Source organism: Numenius arquata, chromosome 3 (genome assembly GCF_964106895.1).
Source record: "Numenius arquata chromosome 3, bNumArq3.hap1.1, whole genome shotgun sequence".
Taxonomy (NCBI): Eukaryota; Metazoa; Chordata; class Aves; order Charadriiformes; family Scolopacidae; genus Numenius; species Numenius arquata.
The window spans coordinates 32,373,761-32,394,428 of NC_133578.1; the positions used below are offsets into that span (position 1 = coordinate 32,373,761).

A 20,668-nucleotide genomic window follows, 5' to 3' on the forward strand; every position below is an offset into this window, starting at 1 on the left:
CAACTATATGTATTTCTGCTTTGTACTTCCCTCATATGTAACTACCCCTTTTCTCTGTCAGTTGACGTATTGCTTCTCTGTAGATGAAAAAAAGAATGGGAACTTTTTTTTGGGGGGGTGTCAGTTATGAACTATTTTACTGTTAGTTTTCACTGAGGCGCAACACCAGCAAGTGCGGGTTTGTCATGCATCGGGGAGCAGGGCTGTCCCCCGAGACTAAAATCCAGTGATGAAAAGTGCCTAAGTATAGCAAAAGATAGCAACTTGCTGAGTGCTTAATTAAAACAAATAAAAAAACCCCAACTCCTCCAGAGCCAAATCACCATCACCCACGTCTTTTACGTTTCGAGCGCTTGAAACTTTACGGATGTTGTGACTAAGCTCCTGACAGGCCCGGAACCTTAAAAGCACCCGCGCAGTGGCGGTTGCAGGTTTATTTTCGGCGAGGTCCGTCCCTCAGGGGTACGCTCTCCTGGGCTGCGGGACTCCCTCGGCCGGCGTCCCCCCCTTGCCACCGGGGGGTAAATGCACACACACACACACACACCCCCGACACCCGGCACGGTATTTTGAAGTCCGTAAACGCCGACAAGCCCGCGCCGCCTGAGGCCCGGCTGCCTGCTGAGGCGGGCGGAGAGGGGAAGGAGTCTCCTCACGGGCAGCAGCCTCGCGGGCTGGAGGCGGCTAAGCAGGCGCACCGCAGCGGTAGCGCGATGAGTTGACCTCCCTATCATGGCTGACACGCCTTGTCCCCGCAAGCTACCGGCTGGGGGAAGCCCGTAGGTAGGTTCCTGACCTCACCGTAATGGCTCCCACCCCCGCGACATGGCGGCCGGCCCAGCCCATGACCTTCCCAACATGGCGGCCGCCCTCCCGCTCCCGGCGGCGGCCAGGTTGTGGCGCCCGCCCGCCCGCTCCGCCTCCCGGGCGGTGGCGGCGGCTCCCACCCCCGTCCCGCCCCGCCGCGCCTGTGTGCGCGGAGAGCCCGCGGGGGGACGAGGGCTGCGGGGCGCGATGGGGCGGGCCGGCCGCCGGCTGCCCGCCGTGGCGGCGGCGCTCTTCTACGGGGCGCTGGCGGCGCTGGTGCTGCTAGGGGTGCGGGACGTGCTGTTCCTCTACGAGGAGAACCGGTGCAGCATGACCTACATGTACGAGTACCCCGAGTACCTGGTGAGTGCGGCGGCGGCGGGAGGCGCTGAGGTAGAGGTGTAACAGGTGGGAGCCCGCCCGGCGCGGTGCGGCGGCCGGTGGGGCGGCGCCGCCCGCATGGCCTCGGCCGGGAGCTGCTCTCCTGAGGCGCGGCTCTCCTGTGGCTCCTCTCCTCTGGCTCCTCTCCTCTTCCCTCCTACAGGGAGAGGAAAAACGCCTCGGACGCGCCCAGCCGAGGGAGAGCCACCGCGCAGGCGGGTCCTGACGGCCCCCGTAACTTTGGGGTTAGCGAGCTCGCCGCTTCCTGAGGCGGCCCCTGCGGAACAGCAAGCGATGAGCGGGGCCAAAAATCGCTTCGGCCCGTTTGAGGGGTCGGTGTGTCTGGCAAAAGGCGCTGCTTTGGGCTGCCCCATCTGACGGTGCACCTTGGGTGTAGCTACCGACGGGAAAAGCTGCCTACCTGTAAAGGAACGAGGTGATTTATACTGACACCTGTATGAAAGAAAACGACTAGAAGAGCTTCCAGATTTCTACCCTGGAACTGCCTGTAGTTACTGTAGTCCTGGTGGAACCGGTCACCCAAGCTTTTGCAAAGGCAGAGGCTGGGACAGGCCCTCTGACAGCGCTCACAGCACTGTTAGTGCCCAGGAGGCTGTGTCTTGTACTTCTTGGTCCTTTTGGTGACTTTACACGGTGTGAAGCAACTAATGTGACAAAAAAAGTGAATAACGGAGATTCAAATATGAGTGTATTTCTCAGGCTAGTGAACAGTAGTGCAGAGTCTTCCTAGTGAGCACTTCGTAAGTGGCACGGTCCCACAATGTGTGTGGGAACTTGTAAACCTGCCTGCAGTCCCTCTCACTTTGCTAATGAAGCCTTTTAGAAATCTCATTGAAGACCTCTTTGAAAACCTTGGATCAGTTTGAGGGAGAAGACTGCTGATGGAACTGTCGTTTTACAGACATGGTATTATGGCTTAATAGTGGGAGGATGTAAATACATGAGTATACGTAGGTTGCTGTTACAGCATGCAGTGGCTACAAAACAATTTATCTTTTTAATAGTAGTTCTTACTACAGGTTTTTCTGTCCTATTAAAAGCATCCCAAAGCATAATTTGTTGGCTCCTAAACATTCATTTACCATTATCTAGGATATAATCTATGCTGGGAAAAAAAATGAAGTATTCTAAATACTGTTCTGTCCTGAAGTAGGTTGCAAACTGGCTTGCATAGTAAAGAAGATCTTAAAGCAAAACCTTAGTACCTAAATTGGTAATGAAACAGCAAGTTAATTTTTGGATCTATTAACCTTCGTTTGCTAACCTTGACATAGTTGTGTTAGCCTACAAAAGAAAACCTTGGTATAGCTACAAAGGTTGTTTTGTCAGTGCTGTAGGACAAAATTTTTTAAGCAGTTACAAATACTTAAAATACTATGTGCTAAGTTTTCAGATCTCCTAGCAGCCAAAACCTACTTCAGCTTCAATCTGAAGCCAACCAACGGAAAGTTACTAGTAAAATCTGTGTGACATTATTGGTGGTTGCATGAAATTCTCATCTGCCACCACACGTCTCTTGTATTTACTTGTTATGTCAGGGCTTAAATTCTAAGCTCTTTAGGCAAATGTTGTGCTGGTAAGAGATGCAAGGCTTAAGGGTAAGCTGTGGTTCCATGCAGGAGATGCAAGTCATAGCTGGCTGTATTGCCTCTCAGAGTTTCTATTCCTTGAATAATAATCACTTTTACTGTGGGGAAAACAGTGCTTTGGTGGGGGTGGGGGGGGAGAAATGATGAATTTGTCTGGGTTTGCGAAGGCATTATACTTTTCAAGTACCTCTTTATTGGTGAAAGGGTTGTTTGTTTAACTTTCCGTGTCTTTGTAGTGCTGTCATTGTTAGGAAACCGCAAGGTAGGAATTTCAGGTGAAAGGTACCTGTCCTCCCTTCCGGATTGGGCATCACATTATAAAACAAATAACTATTTGAGTAACTACGTATAGGAAGTTTCATTTCTTTCATGTCTAACAGTGTGGGTTAGCTCACAGTCAAGCTAATACTAAGTAATGGAATGGGTTTGGATTTTTTTTTCTTTTTTGTACTTAACCATCTATTTTTTTTGCATGAGTTGTAGAATTGCAGTATTTTAATTTAACCTACCCTTGTCCTGTTCAGCTAAGCTTGGTAAGAGATTTGGAAATTAGCAATGAGGACTTTTTCATGTAAACCTAATTTCTTTGGGAACCAAGGTGAAAAATGAAGCCTACGTTGACATTGTAAAAAGTTACTGTAGATCATTACAACCAATTCTACAACCAATGTCTTGGGAATTCAGAATTTAAAAGCGCTGTCATGGAACACAAATGTCTGTTTTCCTTTGGAGTTATGTGTTGCCATTTTGTTACAATATTTGAGTACTGTCATTTCCAAAAAACCCACTATTTTGGTAGTGCAATTCTTGTGGATTGTGTAGTCTTTTGCTTTTGACATTGACCCAAAGAAGGGCAGCTCATTAATCTTATGTTCTGTAAAAGTTTTGAAAAGACAATGAACCAGGAAGATACTGTGGAAGAACAGTTGATTTGATCCGTCAGGAGGTCACATAAACATATCTTGATGGCACTCTTAGTTTAGTAATGGAAACTGATTAATTTAAGAGTTTTTTTCGCATAATTTTAAAAGCCTTTGAAAAAGGAGCAGTAAAAAAGCATGAGAAAGGGACAGGGAGATCAGTGAAGTTGGAAAGGCGAGATGATGGAGAAAAGGGAAAGAACATTGAAAGGACGGTCTGAAGACACAAGCCCTGAACAGAGCTTAATCTTTTTCGTTCATAGTAAAGAAATTAAACACAGTTTCTTTCCCTAATATGTGTGTTTTGTTATATTATACAATATATAGTATACTATATATATTATACAATATATATATTATATGTATAGAATATACATTTTAAATATATGTATCAAACATCATAAGAAGAGATTGCAAGTAACCAATATGGCAAAAAATTTGAAGGCTAAGGGAGAAAGGAAATAGTCTTTACCTGAGGAGGGACAGAGAAGAGCAGGGGAAGAGTGTGTGTGGACAGGCAATTAAAGCTAAATTGCCTGTACTGTAGATGCTCTTGAAAGAAACAACTGAAATATCCAAAATAGGGATGCCTCTATTTCAAGAAAGCAATTAAGAGAGACTTTAGAGAAGATTTCTGATGCAAAACTGAGTTTAGTTTTGACCTTATTCTTAAAATATAAATTACACCTTTACAAATTTATTGTCTTTATATATTTGTCTCTGAATTGGCATAACATAAATAGTAAAATGCTAGAACAAGTGTATTCACATTCATAGGAATTTTAAAAATCTATGTCTTAGATTCTCAAAATTGTAAACAGATGAACCTCCATACAGGAGTTAGTTAAATGTTTTCTTGCTTGCTACTTATTTTGTTTAAAGCAGTGTCATATGGCTCTAAGAGTCATAACTTACTGGTCTAAGACTTGATCATCACCTAACCCTCAGGTTTAAAGGTATTTTGCTCTTTTGTCTTTGGGAATTCGTAATCCTCTAAGTTATGTGATAGGTTAGGTGATTCGTTGTGTGCTGCTTTTTTTTTTTTTTAAAACAAGAAATATGGCATTTTTTAAGATGACAGTTGACTGTGTAAATTGGATCCTGAGTTATCACAAAACTAGGTTGTTTGCTGCCAGGCCACCTAACCGACTGAAAACAAGAACAACAAAAAAAGCCCCCAGAGTATCACGGGTTTATTTTTTCTGACAAGTCATATTCAGGTGGCTACTACTACTGTTGAAATTCCCACTGCAGGTAAAAATCACCTAAGAGAGTTCACACAGCATCTGCGATTTACCCTGACATAGTAGTTGTCATCTGACAGCCACCTACATAACCCTGTTCTCAAGGTTTAGCTTTGATATCAGGTGTGGTAGCACATCCTTGTTCCGAGTTATGTAGTGTTGGAAAGGATTCCAGAACCGTTCAGGCGCAGTAGCAATTATTAGGATCACTCATATGCTCCAGTTTCTGCTCTCAAATTCTTGTGTCCTGGGGGAAGTGGTTGGGTTTTGACATGGTTGGGTTTCAAAACCAGTTAAAATTAAGAGCTCTTTCAAGTAACTGCAGCCATTCATGCACAGTAATACCTAGTTAAACAAAATGCCTGATACTTATTTTTTAAAGCAAACCCCAGGTTTTAATTCTGTATTCTTTAGACTGTAATTTAAAACAATACATAAAACTTAAGCCAGGTCATTGAAATTACTGAATAGCTGCTATATTTTATTGTTTGTAACAATTTAGACAAAATAATTGGTTTCTTTTTAACTTTTACAACAGAAAATAAAATTACCGAAGAAAACAGCCAGAAGATACCCAGTATATGAGCTCTATCTTTATGGGGAAGGAAACTACGCTGAAGAAAACAAAAATCTCCTCTTGACAGGAATTCCAGTTCTCTTTCTTCCTGGGAACGCTGGCAGTTACAAACAAGGTAAGCATTTGGCTAAGTTATAGGTATGTTACAAAGAGCTCTCATATTTATGCATTACTTAATGGCAAGAAGTTTTCTGTTTGAAATAATATCAACAGAAATCATAATTGTTGATCATATTATGGTATAGATATCCTTGTTAGTCCATGGTTAATTTCAAGCAGGCAGAAGACTTCACTTTTGTTTGAAATCAGTTGAACGGTTGAGCTATAGTATTTGTCTTGGAGTAACACTTTGATTTTTGATAGCCAGAAACAGTACCGTTTATTCTGTCCTAGGGCAGCACTGCACCCTTGCTGTGTTTTTGATCGTAAACGTCTCGTTGGTTTTGATTTGAACAAGGGTTAGCGTAGTTATGCCAAATAAAACAAGACCTGAATTTGATTAGAGGAAACTGAACAAGCTACCATATATGCTTTAAGTAAATATGTGCTATAGAAATAAACTTAATCTTGTGGCTTGCCCTGTAGCTTCATTATTTCCTACCTCTTTATGTGGTGGTTTTTCCTTAGCATCATCTTCTCAATGTACACATAGCCTGCTTTTGTTTTCCATGTTATTCCCTCTTACGCTTCTAGGCTCCAAATGAAAAGAAGTAATAGTTTTAAAGCGTTTTTATTTTTCATTGTAAATACCAAAGTTAGTACTTTGATGAAGTATTGTGTTTGTTTATTCCAGTATCCAGTATTTCTTGCAGGCTGGGTTTGTCAGACCATTATTTTTGTTCTCTAAAATGTGCTTTGAAACAGTTAGTAACACACTAATGATGTTAGTCAAATTGATGTGTATGTATGGGGAAAAACACCCCAGTCTAAATCCTGATGTCTTACTGTGATCATTTTTCCTTATATTTGCACTGAACTTGATTAAATTATCTGCTTTTAGAGAACTCTTACAAAGTTTTTTCTTTGAGAACATACCTGCTTAGCTTATAACAAAGTCAAGTATTTTACCAACTTGTACTTTCAGAAAACTTACACAGACTTGCAGGCACAATAGTATCCAAAGAAGATAATGAACATAATGATTATGAGACATACCATATGGACTTTTGTAATTGTGCATAAGGTATTGCAAATCTGAATTATGCTGTCTCTAAAAACATGGCAGTACATCACAATGTAGGAAATAAAATAATACTTTCAGAGTATCTTAGGAATCAAAAGGAAATATATGAAGAAAAACTTAAACTAGCTGAGCAGAAGTACTATGTATATAATGCGCCCCTTAAGATCAGTAAATATTTATTATTTGTTTTGAGAAATTGATTTAGGGAGACTGTCAATAAGTTATGTTCATTTTTTAAAATCTTTGTTAAAATAAATTGTTCTGCTTTATTCAGTGGCTCAGAATAATTTTGGTTTTACGATGGAATTTATGAAAATTTATATTTCTTTCAGAATTTATTGTGGCATAGCACATTTTAATTCTGATACCTAGATGAGCAGAGAAGGTGGTGGTGTTATTTTCTTACTTGTTTAAAATATATTCATATTTGCTGAACAATGAAGATGGAAGTGTTGCTGCTGCCTTTGCTGGGCCTGTTATTTTGATGTGTTATGGGCTCCAAGGAGACCTTATTGTGGTCTTTCAGTACTTAAAGGGGGCTTATAGGAAAGATGGGGACAAACTTTTTAGCAGGGCCTGTCGCAATAGGACAAGGGGTAATGGTTTTAAAGTAAAAGAGAGCAGGTTTAGACTAGATAGGAGGAAGAAATTTGTTACAATGTGGGTGGTGAAACCCTGAAACAGGTTGCTCAGAGAGGTGGTAGATGCCACATCCCTGGAAACATTCAGGGTCAGGTTGGACAGGGCTCTGAGCCACCTGATCTAGTTGAAGATGTCCCTGCTCATTGGAGGGGGGTTGGACTGGATGACCTTTAAAGACCCCTTCCAACCCAAACTATTCTATGATTCTATGACTTTTGAAACATCTTAGTTCATCGTCCTTCATGGCCACTAAAATGAACCTTTGAAAAACGTACAAAATTCAGGCTTTAACTAAAAGGTGATAGTCTGGTTTAGTTGTTGGGAATGAACCTGAGATTGGGAGAGTTGAAATCCTGAGTTTTATTTAGGAATCTGTCACATGCTTGCCCTGTGATCTTTGGCAATATTCTTGTTCCTTTTACCATGACTTTCAAGGTATAAAGTTGTGACAATGTATTTGATCTTTTAATTGCATTTTAGGCCTTTTCAAATCATTTCAAAGGTTTTCTTATTGCTTATTACTTTTAGATAGAAATGGTGAAATGATAGCTACAAATTAGATCTATAAATTTCATCATGCTGGGTGTCTGAACATATGAAGTATTTAATAAATATTACTTTTCAGTTTCATTAACTTTGCTGAAATTTGTTTGATACGTAAATTTCTATAGCAGCCTTTTCTGAAGGAGGATTCTGTAGGCTGCAGGTCTCTCAAACTGTTGCACTGTAGAAGAATCTTGCTTCTGTGTGCTGGATTTGGGCACCCCTTTCTGGCGATCATTAGTTCCTTTGCAAAAGTATATACTTCCTTTTGGGACTTTCTCTTTTATTTTCTTCTTTCCCTATCATGCTTTTTTATTTGCAGCCTTTACTGTTCCCATTCTGCCATGTCTCCATGGAAACTCGGGGACAATTCTGCACTCAGAAGGCTGTATTAAATAGCAGCTGGAGTTAGATGGAGAAGACTGGTCAGAAGCAAGACCTTGTAAACAGAACATTTCCTTCCTCAAGATTTTAGGTGGAAAAGTGTCCTTTGGGGTTTGTTTTTCCAATCCCCCATACATATCTTGGTGGTATTTGGGAATGTTTTCCTAGAGTTGATGGTCTTGAAAAGAATTTTGGGAAAGCTTAGCAGTAGCAATGAAGCTAGAGTTGAAGTCAAGACTACTTGTTTCGCCGCTTTGTCCTGGTGGCAGTAAGAAGGTGCAAATGAGGTGAGAAAAGCAGCCCTCAGATGGAGGAACATAATCCTTGATCTTTATTTTGCCATAAAATATCTCTGTAGTCAGCAGTAATCTAGGTCACATGGTTAACTGCCATAAGCATAGTATACAGCACTTGGTAAGCCAATCCAGACTTTCCTTTCATCTCATCAGGTTTGTTCTTTTCCAGATTCTTCTGTAAGCTCTTGTTAAGATATGTTTACTAATATTTTTTTTACCAGAGGGATTCTTATAAAAGTAGGGAATAATGATTTCTGTTCTCATTTTACAGTTCAGTTCTGATAGTGACTGGCTGATACTTTTGCCCTGATTATTTATGTCTGCAAATCTGTTTTTGTAAAACGACTGTGATGGCATGTTAGGAAGAGATTATTTGCTTTTGGATGTTTTTCATCCTTTTTTCTACTTCTGTAAATTACTTGAGATGAACAATGGATTTAAGATAACATTTTGTTTTTTAATAGATTATATATTTATGTCTTTCTCTACTAATGATGGTGCTAAGCAGTGACTATTAGACTGTTCTAATTAATATGGTTTCTTTTCCTAGTACGTTCTCTTGGCTCCATTGCACTTAGAAAAGCAGAAGATGTTGATTTCAAGTATCATTTTAATTTCTTCAGTGTCAACTTCAATGAGGAGTTGGTTGCATTGTATGGTGGTAGCCTGCAACGACAGACCAAGTTTGTGCATGAATGCATAAAAGTAATTCTTAAGTTGTACAAGGTAAGTGGTGATGTATGCTGAATAATGTACTTGCATTTTGGAATGGGATTCTGAGCTGCCTTTTCTGCTGGAAAACTGAAGAATGATGAGTAAGGGAAGGGAGACTTTATAATGTGTGTGTAATTGAATCTGATGATAGTGCAATAGAGAACTGTGTTGCTCTTTAATAGATTTTTAATGCCTGTGAGAATCCCAGAGCCATAGTTTTAGGTCCTTTAATTGTGTTTCTAAGTAAATACTTCATGCACAACGTATGCTTTTTTTGTAGTAGAGATGTAAACTTTCCCTAGCTTATTAAAATACTAGCATAGCATCACTTTACATCTAGTTCTCTCTAGGAAAGCTCTTTGATAGCCTAAGAGTCTCAGAAATTAAAATAAGCTGAAGTTTCTTATGCTTCCACGGGCTATATAATATTTCCTTTTGAGCTGCAAACTTCACATTAAGCACATTTTTTTGAGATAACAACTAAATTTATATTCATTTTGTAAACTTGTGAAGTTGATACTAGTTATTATTATACTTGAGAGGACGTAAGTTAATTTTGGGGGAAAAATGTATAACTGATAACCATAGTTCAATGTCAAATCTGTTTTTGCAAATTTATTTTTGATGTGTCTAATTACTGTTTGCTCTTTGCTTAAGGATCGAGAATTTGCTCCAACCAGTGTTGCAATAGTAGGTCATTCCATGGGTGGTCTTGTTGCAAGAGCATTGCTTACTCTGAAGAATTTTAAGCCTGAACTTATAAAACTCCTCATTACACAAGCCACACCTCATGTTGCACCCGTAATGCCTTTAGACAAATATCTTACGGGTAAGTATTGCAGGTTATCTCATTACATTGTATTTCTTTATCAATCCTCTCAAGCACTGATGGGTGAGATTCTTGCAAATCAACAGCAAAATGTGCTGTTTTCTTGTTTACTGTAATTATTCTATCTTTTGTTATCAGGTGGTTGTGTGAGGGCACTAGGATACTGAGAAAAAATAAGATGTCATAACATGAGTTATGTGGACTTGAGCTTGTGGGCAGGGCCTGGAACTCTCAATAATTTGTAATTTTAGTAAGTTGCAGAGCATATTACTAAATTTGTAAGCTCTCCAGCAAATGACATTTTTTCTTTCTTTTTTATAAAACTTGACCTCTGTAGTGCCTTTATCAAATACATTGCCTAAATAGAGTTGTTAAATTTAATGTTTGTCACACCTAAAAGTTGGGGGAGGGTGTGCGAGAATATTAAATGTCGATATAATATTTTATATAATATATTTACGCAAAAGGTCACATTTTCTGCTCACCTAAATAACTGTGGCATAAAAAATGAAGTATAATCTTATGCATGTACTATAGACTTCTAGAAAAGCTAGATTTGACTAAACTATACTGGTGAAATATATGCTCAGTGATAATGTGTTGCTGCATATAGATATTGAGGGAATTGATGAAGGAAAGGGAATAGACATTTATTTTCATTATTCTCTGTGGCACCCAAGAGGAATGGATTATCTTTAGCTGCTGAATTTGATTTACTGTGCTTGTATTAATTCTCTCTCCTACAATTGATTGCAATGCAATACTTCTTCCTTGCTGTCTGTTTCTGGATTCTGTCTGTCCTTAAAATAGATCTGTGGTTTGCTACTCAAACAATATGTGTGCTTAGCTGATACAGAAGGTATACGTTTATCTGTCTTTCCAAGCTGCTACTTTCTTGGGGTTAAAACAATAATTTTCCTTCCTTATATAAATCAAAGCTTGAATGCCTCTGGGGGGGGCTTACAGAAACTTTCAGTTAAATATTTCTATAGCTTTGTTGTATATCAAGCAGACTTATGGGGAAACTGTGATTGATTTTAACATATTTTATAGATTTTTATACAGCTGTAAACAATCATTGGATTCTAAAGGCCCAAGATTTAAGAAATTTAACTACTCTTTCTGTGGCGGGAGGATTCAGAGATTACCAAGTTCGTTCAGGACTGGCTTTTCTACCAAGATTGAGTCAACATGACAGTGCCTTATCTGTTGTGGTAAAAAAGCAAACTATTTTTTTGGTTTTGCATGGAGCTATGTTAGATAGCTGTTTGTGTAATGCATGTATCGGTGTCTACAATTAGTCTATATGTGCAGCATAGTATAACTACATGTGAAAACACAAAGTAGTAGTGTATGGTTGTAAAATCATAAATAGTTGATGTAGTCTAAATGAGTGTCCACTGGAAGAGGATGTGTTGGGGTGGATTTTAATCTTTTACTGCTTGATACTGTTTCTTCTCGCCACCTTCTTGCAGCTTTTTAGTTTCAGTACTCAGGTTTTATTTTCCTGTGTTTTTACAAGAGATGTGTATATGGAGACTGACAGATGTGCAGTATGCGAATAGACTTCTGGTTTGATTATAAAAAGACAACTTTGGCTTCAAGCCTTCTTCTTGTATTTACTGTTTTTCAAAGAAATTGGGAATAGAAAGGATCTACTGGATTATCAAGTCCAGTCTTCTGCTCTTGCAGGCATCTATCTCCTCCCAAAACTAATCAAGCAACATCATGGAAGCAGTTAGGTTTGTCTTTCCATCCCCCTGCCATCAACCTGTTCCCAACGTGGAAGAAGCTGGAAAACACTCCTCAGTAGGAAGAAAATTTGTAATTTCCAACTTGTTTACTGCACAAGTCAGCTTTTAAATGCCTTTTGACATCAACTTGAAGCGTTATCTGAAGTAGTTGTTATTCCCGTGGTGTTTACCTCCCTGTCCATTGCAACAGAAAGCTGTCTATAAATAGTCTCAGCCCTGATGCTGCTAGGCTAAGAGGATTAACTCTGTGTTCCCTTTGTCCTAGTAACCATTCTCTGCATCTGCTCTACTTTCATTTCTCTTGAGTGTTGGTGACCAGAATTTTGCATGAGATTTCATGTGTAGTGGTACCAGTTCTTTTGCGTGGTTTTTAGTTATTTTGGTTTGGGGGTTTTGTTCTGGGGGGTGTTTTGTTGTTGTTGTTTGGTTTGTTTTTTTTCTTCCTGGCTGTAATGTATCAATAGTTCATAGCTTACTTGATTCAAGTTGTACAACTAGGTGATGAGCTCCATTTATGGGAGGTATTTTTGATATCATTAGCCCCTAAAATGCAATACACTTATATAAATGAATAGCTTCAGACTGTCCAGTTCTTCCTGCATGGTCTTCTGATGCTCCTTTCTGTTGAGGATGCCCTTGCTTTTTCAGCAGCAGCTTCACTGGCATGCTTCTTTTCTTGTGTGCCAGGATCCCTTATTAAAATAGTAAGATTATTCATAAAAGCAGTCTTTGAAGAAATTTTTGGTAAGTTTTCTCCATACTATTATTTGCCCTTTCGCCATTAGACTCTGCTATCTAATATAGAAAGCTTAGTCATTTTGTTTCACAAGTCCTGTTTTACAAGTCCTTCAGCGCTTTTAAAATTTTTGACTACAGAAGTCATTCTATTGTACCTTAGTTCCTGCAACTCTTAACATAAACACTACTCTTTTTAATAATTGCACAAATATTTTTAAATAAGGAAAGGGGAAATGCTTACTTAGAATTTTAAAATGTTGAACATTAGCCAAATCTTAACTTTTTTCCTTCCCCAAATAGAGCTCTGCTGTGCCTAGAGCTTGGGCCTCAACAGACCATCTCTCCATAGTGTGGTAAGCTAATGAACAAAGGTTAATTATCATAGAATCATAGAATGGTTAGAGTTGGCCATGGGCAGGGACACCTCCCACTACACCAGGTTGTTCAAAGCCCCGTCCAGCCTGGCCTTAAACACTTCCAGGGATGGGGCATCCACAACCTCTCTGGGCAACCTGTTCCAGTGTCTCAGCACCCTCACAGTAAAGAATTTCTTCCTAATATCTAATCTAAATCTCCCCTCTTCCAATATAAAACCATTACCCTTGTCCTGTCACTACATTTCCTGACAGAGAGTCCCTCTCCGGCTCTCCTGTAGGCTCCCTGCAGATATTGGAAGGCTGCTATGAGGTCTCCCCGGAGCCTTCCCTTCTCCAGGCTGAACAACCCCAGCTCTCTCAGTCTGTCCTCATAGGGGAGGTGCTCCATCCCTCTGATCATATTTGTGGCCCTCCGCTGGACCCGTTCCAATAGGTCTATGTCCTTCCATAGGCCCATGTCCTTCCGACTGACCATAATTGACTGACCATACATCTGTCTGTTCTCTACTGTTATCACTTTATACAATAATTTAACTTCAGCACAATATTATCACAATGTCTCTTCTGACCACTTTTATTCTCCTGGATATTTCCTTTCTATATTTAATTTTACTTATTTTGCCTTTTAGGTGCAAAGAATTGATCCTGGCTACCATTAGAGCTTTTTTTGATCTCGTAGATGAAAATACAAGGCAGGTTTGTATATGTGATCTCCCGTATATTTCCCCATCACACTTTCTTCTTCCATCCCAGAATGCTAGATTGGGACAAATGTCATCCTGTTACACAGAAAACTCCTTTTTGATTACTGTAAGTCATGCTGAGAAAATTGTTGCTGTTTTGTACCAGTGACTGAAAAATTGTGTAGCTTTGTGTTGTTTGACCAACGTGTCGGGAATAATTGGGTGTTAACTCAGTTTTAAGATTGACTGCTTGATGCTTTATATTTGGGGTGTGGATTGAACTTTTCTTCCATAATGCAGCAGGTTTAGTTGACCTTGCACTAGGATAAGCAAATTTCACTAGCTGTGTAGCTTTGAATGTGACTTCTCAAAGTGTGTTTGAGTTGCCTTCTCTGACTACTATACAAAAGAGGGAAAACTGATAGTTAACTCAGACATAATACTTCTCAAATTTCCCCATGTGGTGTTGTCACAGTGGTCAGCACCAGCATGTATTTGTGGTGCTCTTTTGCAAATTACACTTACAAAAATAGAATGCAAGTAAAATACTAGCATATTTGTTTAACTCCAGCTAACATTATTTATTGCTTTTCTAAATAAATATCCTGTATCTTACTTTTTGAGAACTGTTGGAGAAATCTCCTATTGTACTCTGTTTTCTTTCTGAAATGTTATGCAGCAATAAACATGAATTGGAATTAAGGTCCAAGAGGTTGAAAATATGTAAGAGCAGAGCCCCAGATGTAGAAGAGGAAGGCTTCCAGGTGTTCTTTTTGAGGCTGTTTGGGGCAGACTTCTCTTGTTTCTTATGTGTACTCACTTTAACATGGGATTTAGAGAGACAAAAAGGGGGTACAGTAGTTCTGGAGTTGACTGGCAGTTGCTGGAGGGTAAAACTTTTCAGACATCAGTTGTAATGGCCACAGTTTTTGAAAGCTGAATTGGACAAAAATTACTCCTGTAAATTTGAGTAAACCAACCAACCAAAAAAAAGCCCCAAATGAAAGCGAATCTCACTGTAGCTCTACAGCTATCTGGATGCTTGAAATATTACAAGATGTAGTAAGCTGGATTTGTGAATTCAGACTAGTAAATATAAATGAGAACTTTTCCTAAACTCTGATGTAAGTGTGTTATTTCAGGAAGAATGCATGTGTGTCTAGAAAGAAAGTTTAATAGAATGGTTTCCTTTTGTTCAGAGTAGGCAAGCATATAAAACTCTTTAGTTTCAGCTATGCTTCATAACATGTGTAGACTTTCTGTATTGCAGTGATTGACTATTGATGGCACGTTATTTGTTCAGATTATTGAATTTAGAATAGAAAATGTATCATGTCTTCTAACAATCTCTCCTGCCTCTCATCCCAAAAACTGCATTGCAAGCTATGGTCATGTGATGATTGTACATCACACAAATTGGTCAAATAAAATTTGACAATGTGTTCTTTTTTTAGATAACTGAGGATCCAAAGAAAAGAATGGCTGTACTGAATCACCACTTTGTGAGACACCCTGCAAAGATATTTGAGGAAAATCCTGAAGCTTTTACAGAACTCACAGGTGTGCAGCAGTTTTTCTTCAAACAGGATTTAATGATACTCCTTAGCGAGAAGATTAACTATTAAAAAAACCCCAACTTCTGGAATACATTTTGTCTTTCTTCAGACATTGCTAAAATAATACATGGGTTATAGACGTGAACTGTCAACTTTTGTGTGGTTTCAGCACTAAATAGATTAAAAGGGGTAGGAGCAAAAGTCTGTCACAGTTTATGTGGCTTAGATTCTGGGGGACGAGCAGGAATCATATTTACACCGGGGTGTCCAGTAGACAATCTCAGAAACTGGGAATAGCAGGATGTTGAAAGTACTAATCTGTGCTTGCATCCCATGCTTGCAAGAGGGATAGTATGGGTGTTGTAGGGCCATTGTGTTAGTTTTGTGCTACTCATTGAAATCCTGAATATTCAGATCAGCTTCACCAGTGAGTTCCTTTTTTTCATGACATGGCAGGGTAAAAAGAGGTTGTGGAACTGATTGGTTTGTTTGTTTGCCATTTTGAGGGTCAGTTTTTAGCAATAGGGAGAAATATGTTTAAATTGGATTTCACGTTAGCAGCTTCCTGTTTGTGGTGACCTCTTGACGCTTAGCTAAGTTTGTGTTGAATTTGTTACTCTAGTTACAGAGGAGAAAGATAATAACTTTTTTGCATGACAATTTGCATTGTTTGTACCTCCGATCTCTTCATTATTCTGTCTTATTCTTTTTCTCCAGACATATCTTTAAACTGCTACTTTTTTCTTACACGTTATTCACTTCATCGTTGATTTGCTTCTACACAAGTTTCTGTACTAGTTTTCTTAAAAGGCTGACAGAAAGGAAGACTGTGGCTGTTTCTAATGTTGCTTGAGCTTTAATCAGTCACCTAGCCTGTAATTATATTAGTATAATTCAGTTTCTTATTTGGTTTGTTGCTTTGAGAGCTTTGTTTCAAGATCCATAGGGTTTTTATTTTACAATTACTATGTAGCCATTGGATCCTAGGCTTTTGGTGTTTCCAGTGTAACTGATGATAACTGTTGCATGTAATTCTAAGCAGTAGCAATCATTGTAAAGTTTATGGCCATTTACAGATACGAGGTAAGACAGTGGCTATGAATAAAAGATAAAGATAAGATTTTGGAGAAAAGGAAATAGTTCCTGCAGTGTGGCATATAAAAACATATTTATTTTTAGGAGCCTTCATGTGGATTACAGTCAAAGCCTCAAAATGGACTTACTCATTTTACAATGTAAGTAACATTTTTTTCCTCATTGTGTTTTTATGGCTTTTGTTTTTTGTTTTTTGTTTTGTTTTTTTTTAACTAATGAGCAATCTTGTTTCTTTCAAGGATTCTGATGGAAAATATTTCACATTTCCTCTTGCAAGCCACAGAAAATCATACAGTCATGTTTACTGTGAAAACAGTATGTTGGTGAGAAAATACTTCTTTAATTTCTGGAATTTCTCTATAAAGCTGTATTTTTGTAGTTTAGATTTGCTGCAGTTTTAAGACAGTTTAATGAACAGTTGAAATTACTGACAACCATTTACATTCACAGTCTAATACATTGTGTTAGATGTACTTCCAGTTTCACCATGTCACACTTAGTGTTCAAGATCTGAAACCGTCAACGCCACCTGAACCTCAAATGTTTTATTTTTGACTCTGGTTAGCCCCAGATTACTTTCTCTTTTAATTTAGTGCAGTTCTATATTGATGGTTTTGAATTAAGAAGTTATTTTTAGTGCTGCCAGGCTTCAGCCATACTTCTAATTTGGGAAAGCTGTTTGTAGGTTTGCTTTCCCATAATAAAATTTAAGTGAGTCTAAAAGGCTACAGAGACCTTCCACTTCGCAGTGGAAGTGAATGGAAGCCAGATGAGAAAACAGCACTTTCTCAACTGTTTCCTCTATTGAGAGGCAATAATGTGCATTTCTCATATTTTTCACTTGACATTCGGCCAAAATGTTTTCAAATTTTTTTTTTAATATTTTTTGAACGGAATGAATATAATCTCTTGGCAAACTGGAGATGGATAAATATGCTTTTCAGAATTCTGTGAGTATTTTAGAATAGTAGCTAGGAAAATGAGATGCTTTCCCATTCCATCCCTATTACCACTCCTTCCCTTACCAAAGAAGGGGTTTATACCACTATTGTGAAAAAAGATTGCATATTCTCAGTGCTTTTCTAATTTTCCTTCTCAGTAGCGCCTTCAATATTTACACATTTATTGTGGTCTTCGTTGTGTGTTAATAGGGTAACTTTTGCCTTTGCTATATCTTAAAGACAGGAGTAGTATACTGCCTGAGGAGGAGGAGGTGCAGAACAACGTCTGAGATACTTGCATCACGGTGCTATTGCTTCAGAACACTTAAATGCTTAAGTTGGGGAGCAGTAGAACATGAAAAATCTAAAGCATTCCTCCACTGCTTAGAATCGTACCTTGAGATGTTTCTTTCAGCTAGGAAAGATTGAACTTTAGTAAAATTGAATTTTACATCATATATAAGGCAGATTATTTTTTGTTTTTAAAGAGTAATGATGAAAGTTTGTTTGCTTAACCTTGTACTTGTTTTTAGTAAATGTATTGATTCATAAATAGAGAAGGTGGCAAATGGAAGTTTGTAGAAAACCCCATTATCATATTTCCCCACTCATATTTCATCTTTCCATCCTTGTAACTGTAATTCCAAGTTTATGATGTCAGACTTCTAATGTAGGATATCACTTGCTGTTAACTTAGAAGTCTGACTTCACTGTGAAACGAAGAAAAAAAGTTGGTGGGTATCTTTCATTATAAATAATTGAGGAAATCTAAGAAGGACTGGTTTTATCATCACCTTCACTTTTACACTTCAGCATTTCACATTCTTATTAGATTTTGGTCACTATAGAGATGGCTGCTGCAGACACACTTAATAGAAAAGAAGTGAGATGAAGAAGGAAGTTTGTTCCTCTTCTCAGTAAGTTAATTGCGCCAAGGTTCTGCTATCAGAGGATTTTTGGAAGAGTTGCTGAGATCTGGTGTACTGAAACAGTGCACATATAGCAGTTTTGGAGATTATCAGCATTAACTCCTGCATTGTTTGGAGTAAAGAATTGCTATTTTTAATATATTTATAAATAAATCGCACATAGGTAATGTACTATTTTATGGTATTGATTTTACAGGACACAAGTAGCTGGATTTATGGCTGTATCAACAGTAATTCATCGATGTGGTAGGTATAAACAGTTCCTGTTCTTTATTCAAATGGATCTTGTGAGACGGCATTTGAATTTAAAGCATATGAAATATCCTTCTCCTTAGAAAGGAAGAGATTAGGAAGAAGAGTAAAATTCTTACTGTGAATAATTCATGCTTTCTGTATCACCAAGAAAGCAGGAAAGAATAGTTTTTCTCAAAACTACAGCATGATTACAGAATAAAATAGGTGACCTTTTTCTTCTCTAAGCTATATTTTTGGCCTTCGTAGCAGTGACAAGTTGCTCCTGTTGCCGTTTTGTGGACACTACATGCTGTGCAGGATTCCTAAATTGTGTGTAGCTTCTCTTTAGAATCCTATCACAGAAGACATCAAATGTCACTCAAAGTCTTCAGAAGAGTGGATTGAAGCATCTCTTTTATTTTTTTCTTATTCCAAAATTGCTATTGTCATGAAAAATATTTAGAAAAGTGAGTTATTTAGTGATTATTTGAATCAAGCCATTACAGCCATTACAAAATGAATTTAAAACACTGGCTTGGCTTACATTTGCTAACTAAGCTCAAAGGAAATTCAATGTACCCTTCAGGTTAGGGAAAGCTTCCAGGTGGAATTGGTTTAGCATAGTATTTATCTGTTCTGGGATCTGTGCTGGGGTGTATAGCCACAGAGTCTTGTCTCCAGCTGATAGCCAGATGTCATAATTACTTTTTCCTGATCCAAGGAGAAATTAACTGTTACTTCTTTGTATAACCTTTGATCAGCATCGAATGCAGCTTAACTTAGTTCAGGACTGCTACCTAAAACCTCATCTAATAATAGTGTTTTTGCTGTGGACTGTGTCCTGATGTCACGTAACGTTATTTAGAGAAACAGAAGTATCCTAGTATTCTAAAAATCAAAACTTAAAATGACTGAATGAATGTGTTACAGTTCAGTGTGTTGACTTAATATAAGTACACAGCATTTTAGAACTGCTGTTAGCTCTGCAGCAGCTAACAAAATTTTTGTTTTAGATGTTCCCATGGGAAAAATTGGTACTTTTGATATTTAAAAGATGCTAATAAAACTGTGTGCTAATTCAATGCCAGTGCTGTTTTAGCTCGTTAAGAATTTTCATTATGTGTCTGAAGTTGCATGGCTAATAACTGCTGAATGTTTTGTGTATACAGAGAGCTATGCTTAACTTGTTTTGGCAAAAACAAGATTTGTAGTATCTGAAATTATTATCAATTTGATAAATTACTATGGTAGCTAACTGCTAATTTGTTCTCAATTTAAAATAATGTGAATCCATATATACATAGAGAAAAGCTGGCTATGTTAATCCACTGTCATAACGTAGTGCCTGCATAATGAATATGCTCATCCTTTAATGTGCATGAATTTTTACAGCCTGGAAGCTACTGATTTATCCTGGAAAGCTGAGTTACTTCCAACTACCAAGGTAAGTATTGTACATAATTTGCAAGTGGGAGAGGTGCTTCGTGGGGTAGTTGAGTGCCATGGGAGAAGGATCTGTTCTGTTTACAGTATTGGAACATGCTGTTGTATTCCAGAGGAAGGGGGACAAGAGGTGGACGTCTGGGAACTGGCCAGGGGGAAGCTAAGGGATATATTCAGTAATGGCTTTTCCTTTTTTCCTTTTTTTTCCTTTAGGTTGTAATACTGAAACTTCAGGACTACCCTTCTTTGTCCCACATTGTCATTCAGGCACCACCCACAGTTGGCAATAAGGTAAAAAAAAAAATGGAGAAATTACTTGCTTAGTGTGTTCATAGCTTTCACATGCTACGACGGAAGGAAAAGAAAGTGTATTTAATATGTGCTAAGTGATTTTGAGAAATCATAGACCTACACTCCAGTGTGGTTTGAAGGTAACTTTGTTATATTCTGTCACCTCAGAAACACTTTCATTTGATAAGATGCCAAACGCAAGGCATGAATAGTACTTGAAATATACAAAGGGACAGCTCTCAAACCAGTTCTTAGAGTTCTCGTTGGAGATTCTAATGTTCTTCTTCCTTGTTTTTCTTAATACTCTGATTGAATTCCTGAACAGTTATCTTTTTGAACAGTCAGTTCTCTTATCCACGGTAGCAGAGAACGCTGTAGATAATTGAAAACACCACATATGGATTCTTGGTTACAGATACCTATGCAAGCTCTGAGACCACAAATAATGCGGTAGACTGAATTGTGCAGAGTTTGATAGTTCTGAATCTCACAGATGA

General features: G+C 38.4%; 1 protein-coding gene across 1 annotated transcript in view; it reads left to right on the plus strand.

The window, feature by feature from the left end:
• Positions 1 to 1,014: 1,014 nt before the first annotated feature.
• Positions 1,015 to 20,668, plus strand: part of PGAP1 (post-GPI attachment to proteins inositol deacylase 1) — a 35,330-nt gene continuing 15,676 nt past the window's right edge. Inside the window, exons 1-13 of the mRNA XM_074145393.1 lie at positions 1,015 to 1,170; positions 5,501 to 5,654; positions 9,138 to 9,313; positions 9,959 to 10,130; positions 11,184 to 11,344; positions 12,923 to 12,975; positions 13,629 to 13,695; positions 15,137 to 15,242; positions 16,418 to 16,473; positions 16,573 to 16,656; positions 18,400 to 18,449; positions 19,830 to 19,881; positions 20,094 to 20,171. Coding sequence (XP_074001494.1) covers positions 1,015 to 1,170; positions 5,501 to 5,654; positions 9,138 to 9,313; positions 9,959 to 10,130; positions 11,184 to 11,344; positions 12,923 to 12,975; positions 13,629 to 13,695; positions 15,137 to 15,242; positions 16,418 to 16,473; positions 16,573 to 16,656; positions 18,400 to 18,449; positions 19,830 to 19,881; positions 20,094 to 20,171 — 1,365 coding nt within the window. The remainder of the gene's footprint in view (positions 1,171 to 5,500; positions 5,655 to 9,137; positions 9,314 to 9,958; positions 10,131 to 11,183; positions 11,345 to 12,922; positions 12,976 to 13,628; positions 13,696 to 15,136; positions 15,243 to 16,417; positions 16,474 to 16,572; positions 16,657 to 18,399; positions 18,450 to 19,829; positions 19,882 to 20,093; positions 20,172 to 20,668) is intronic.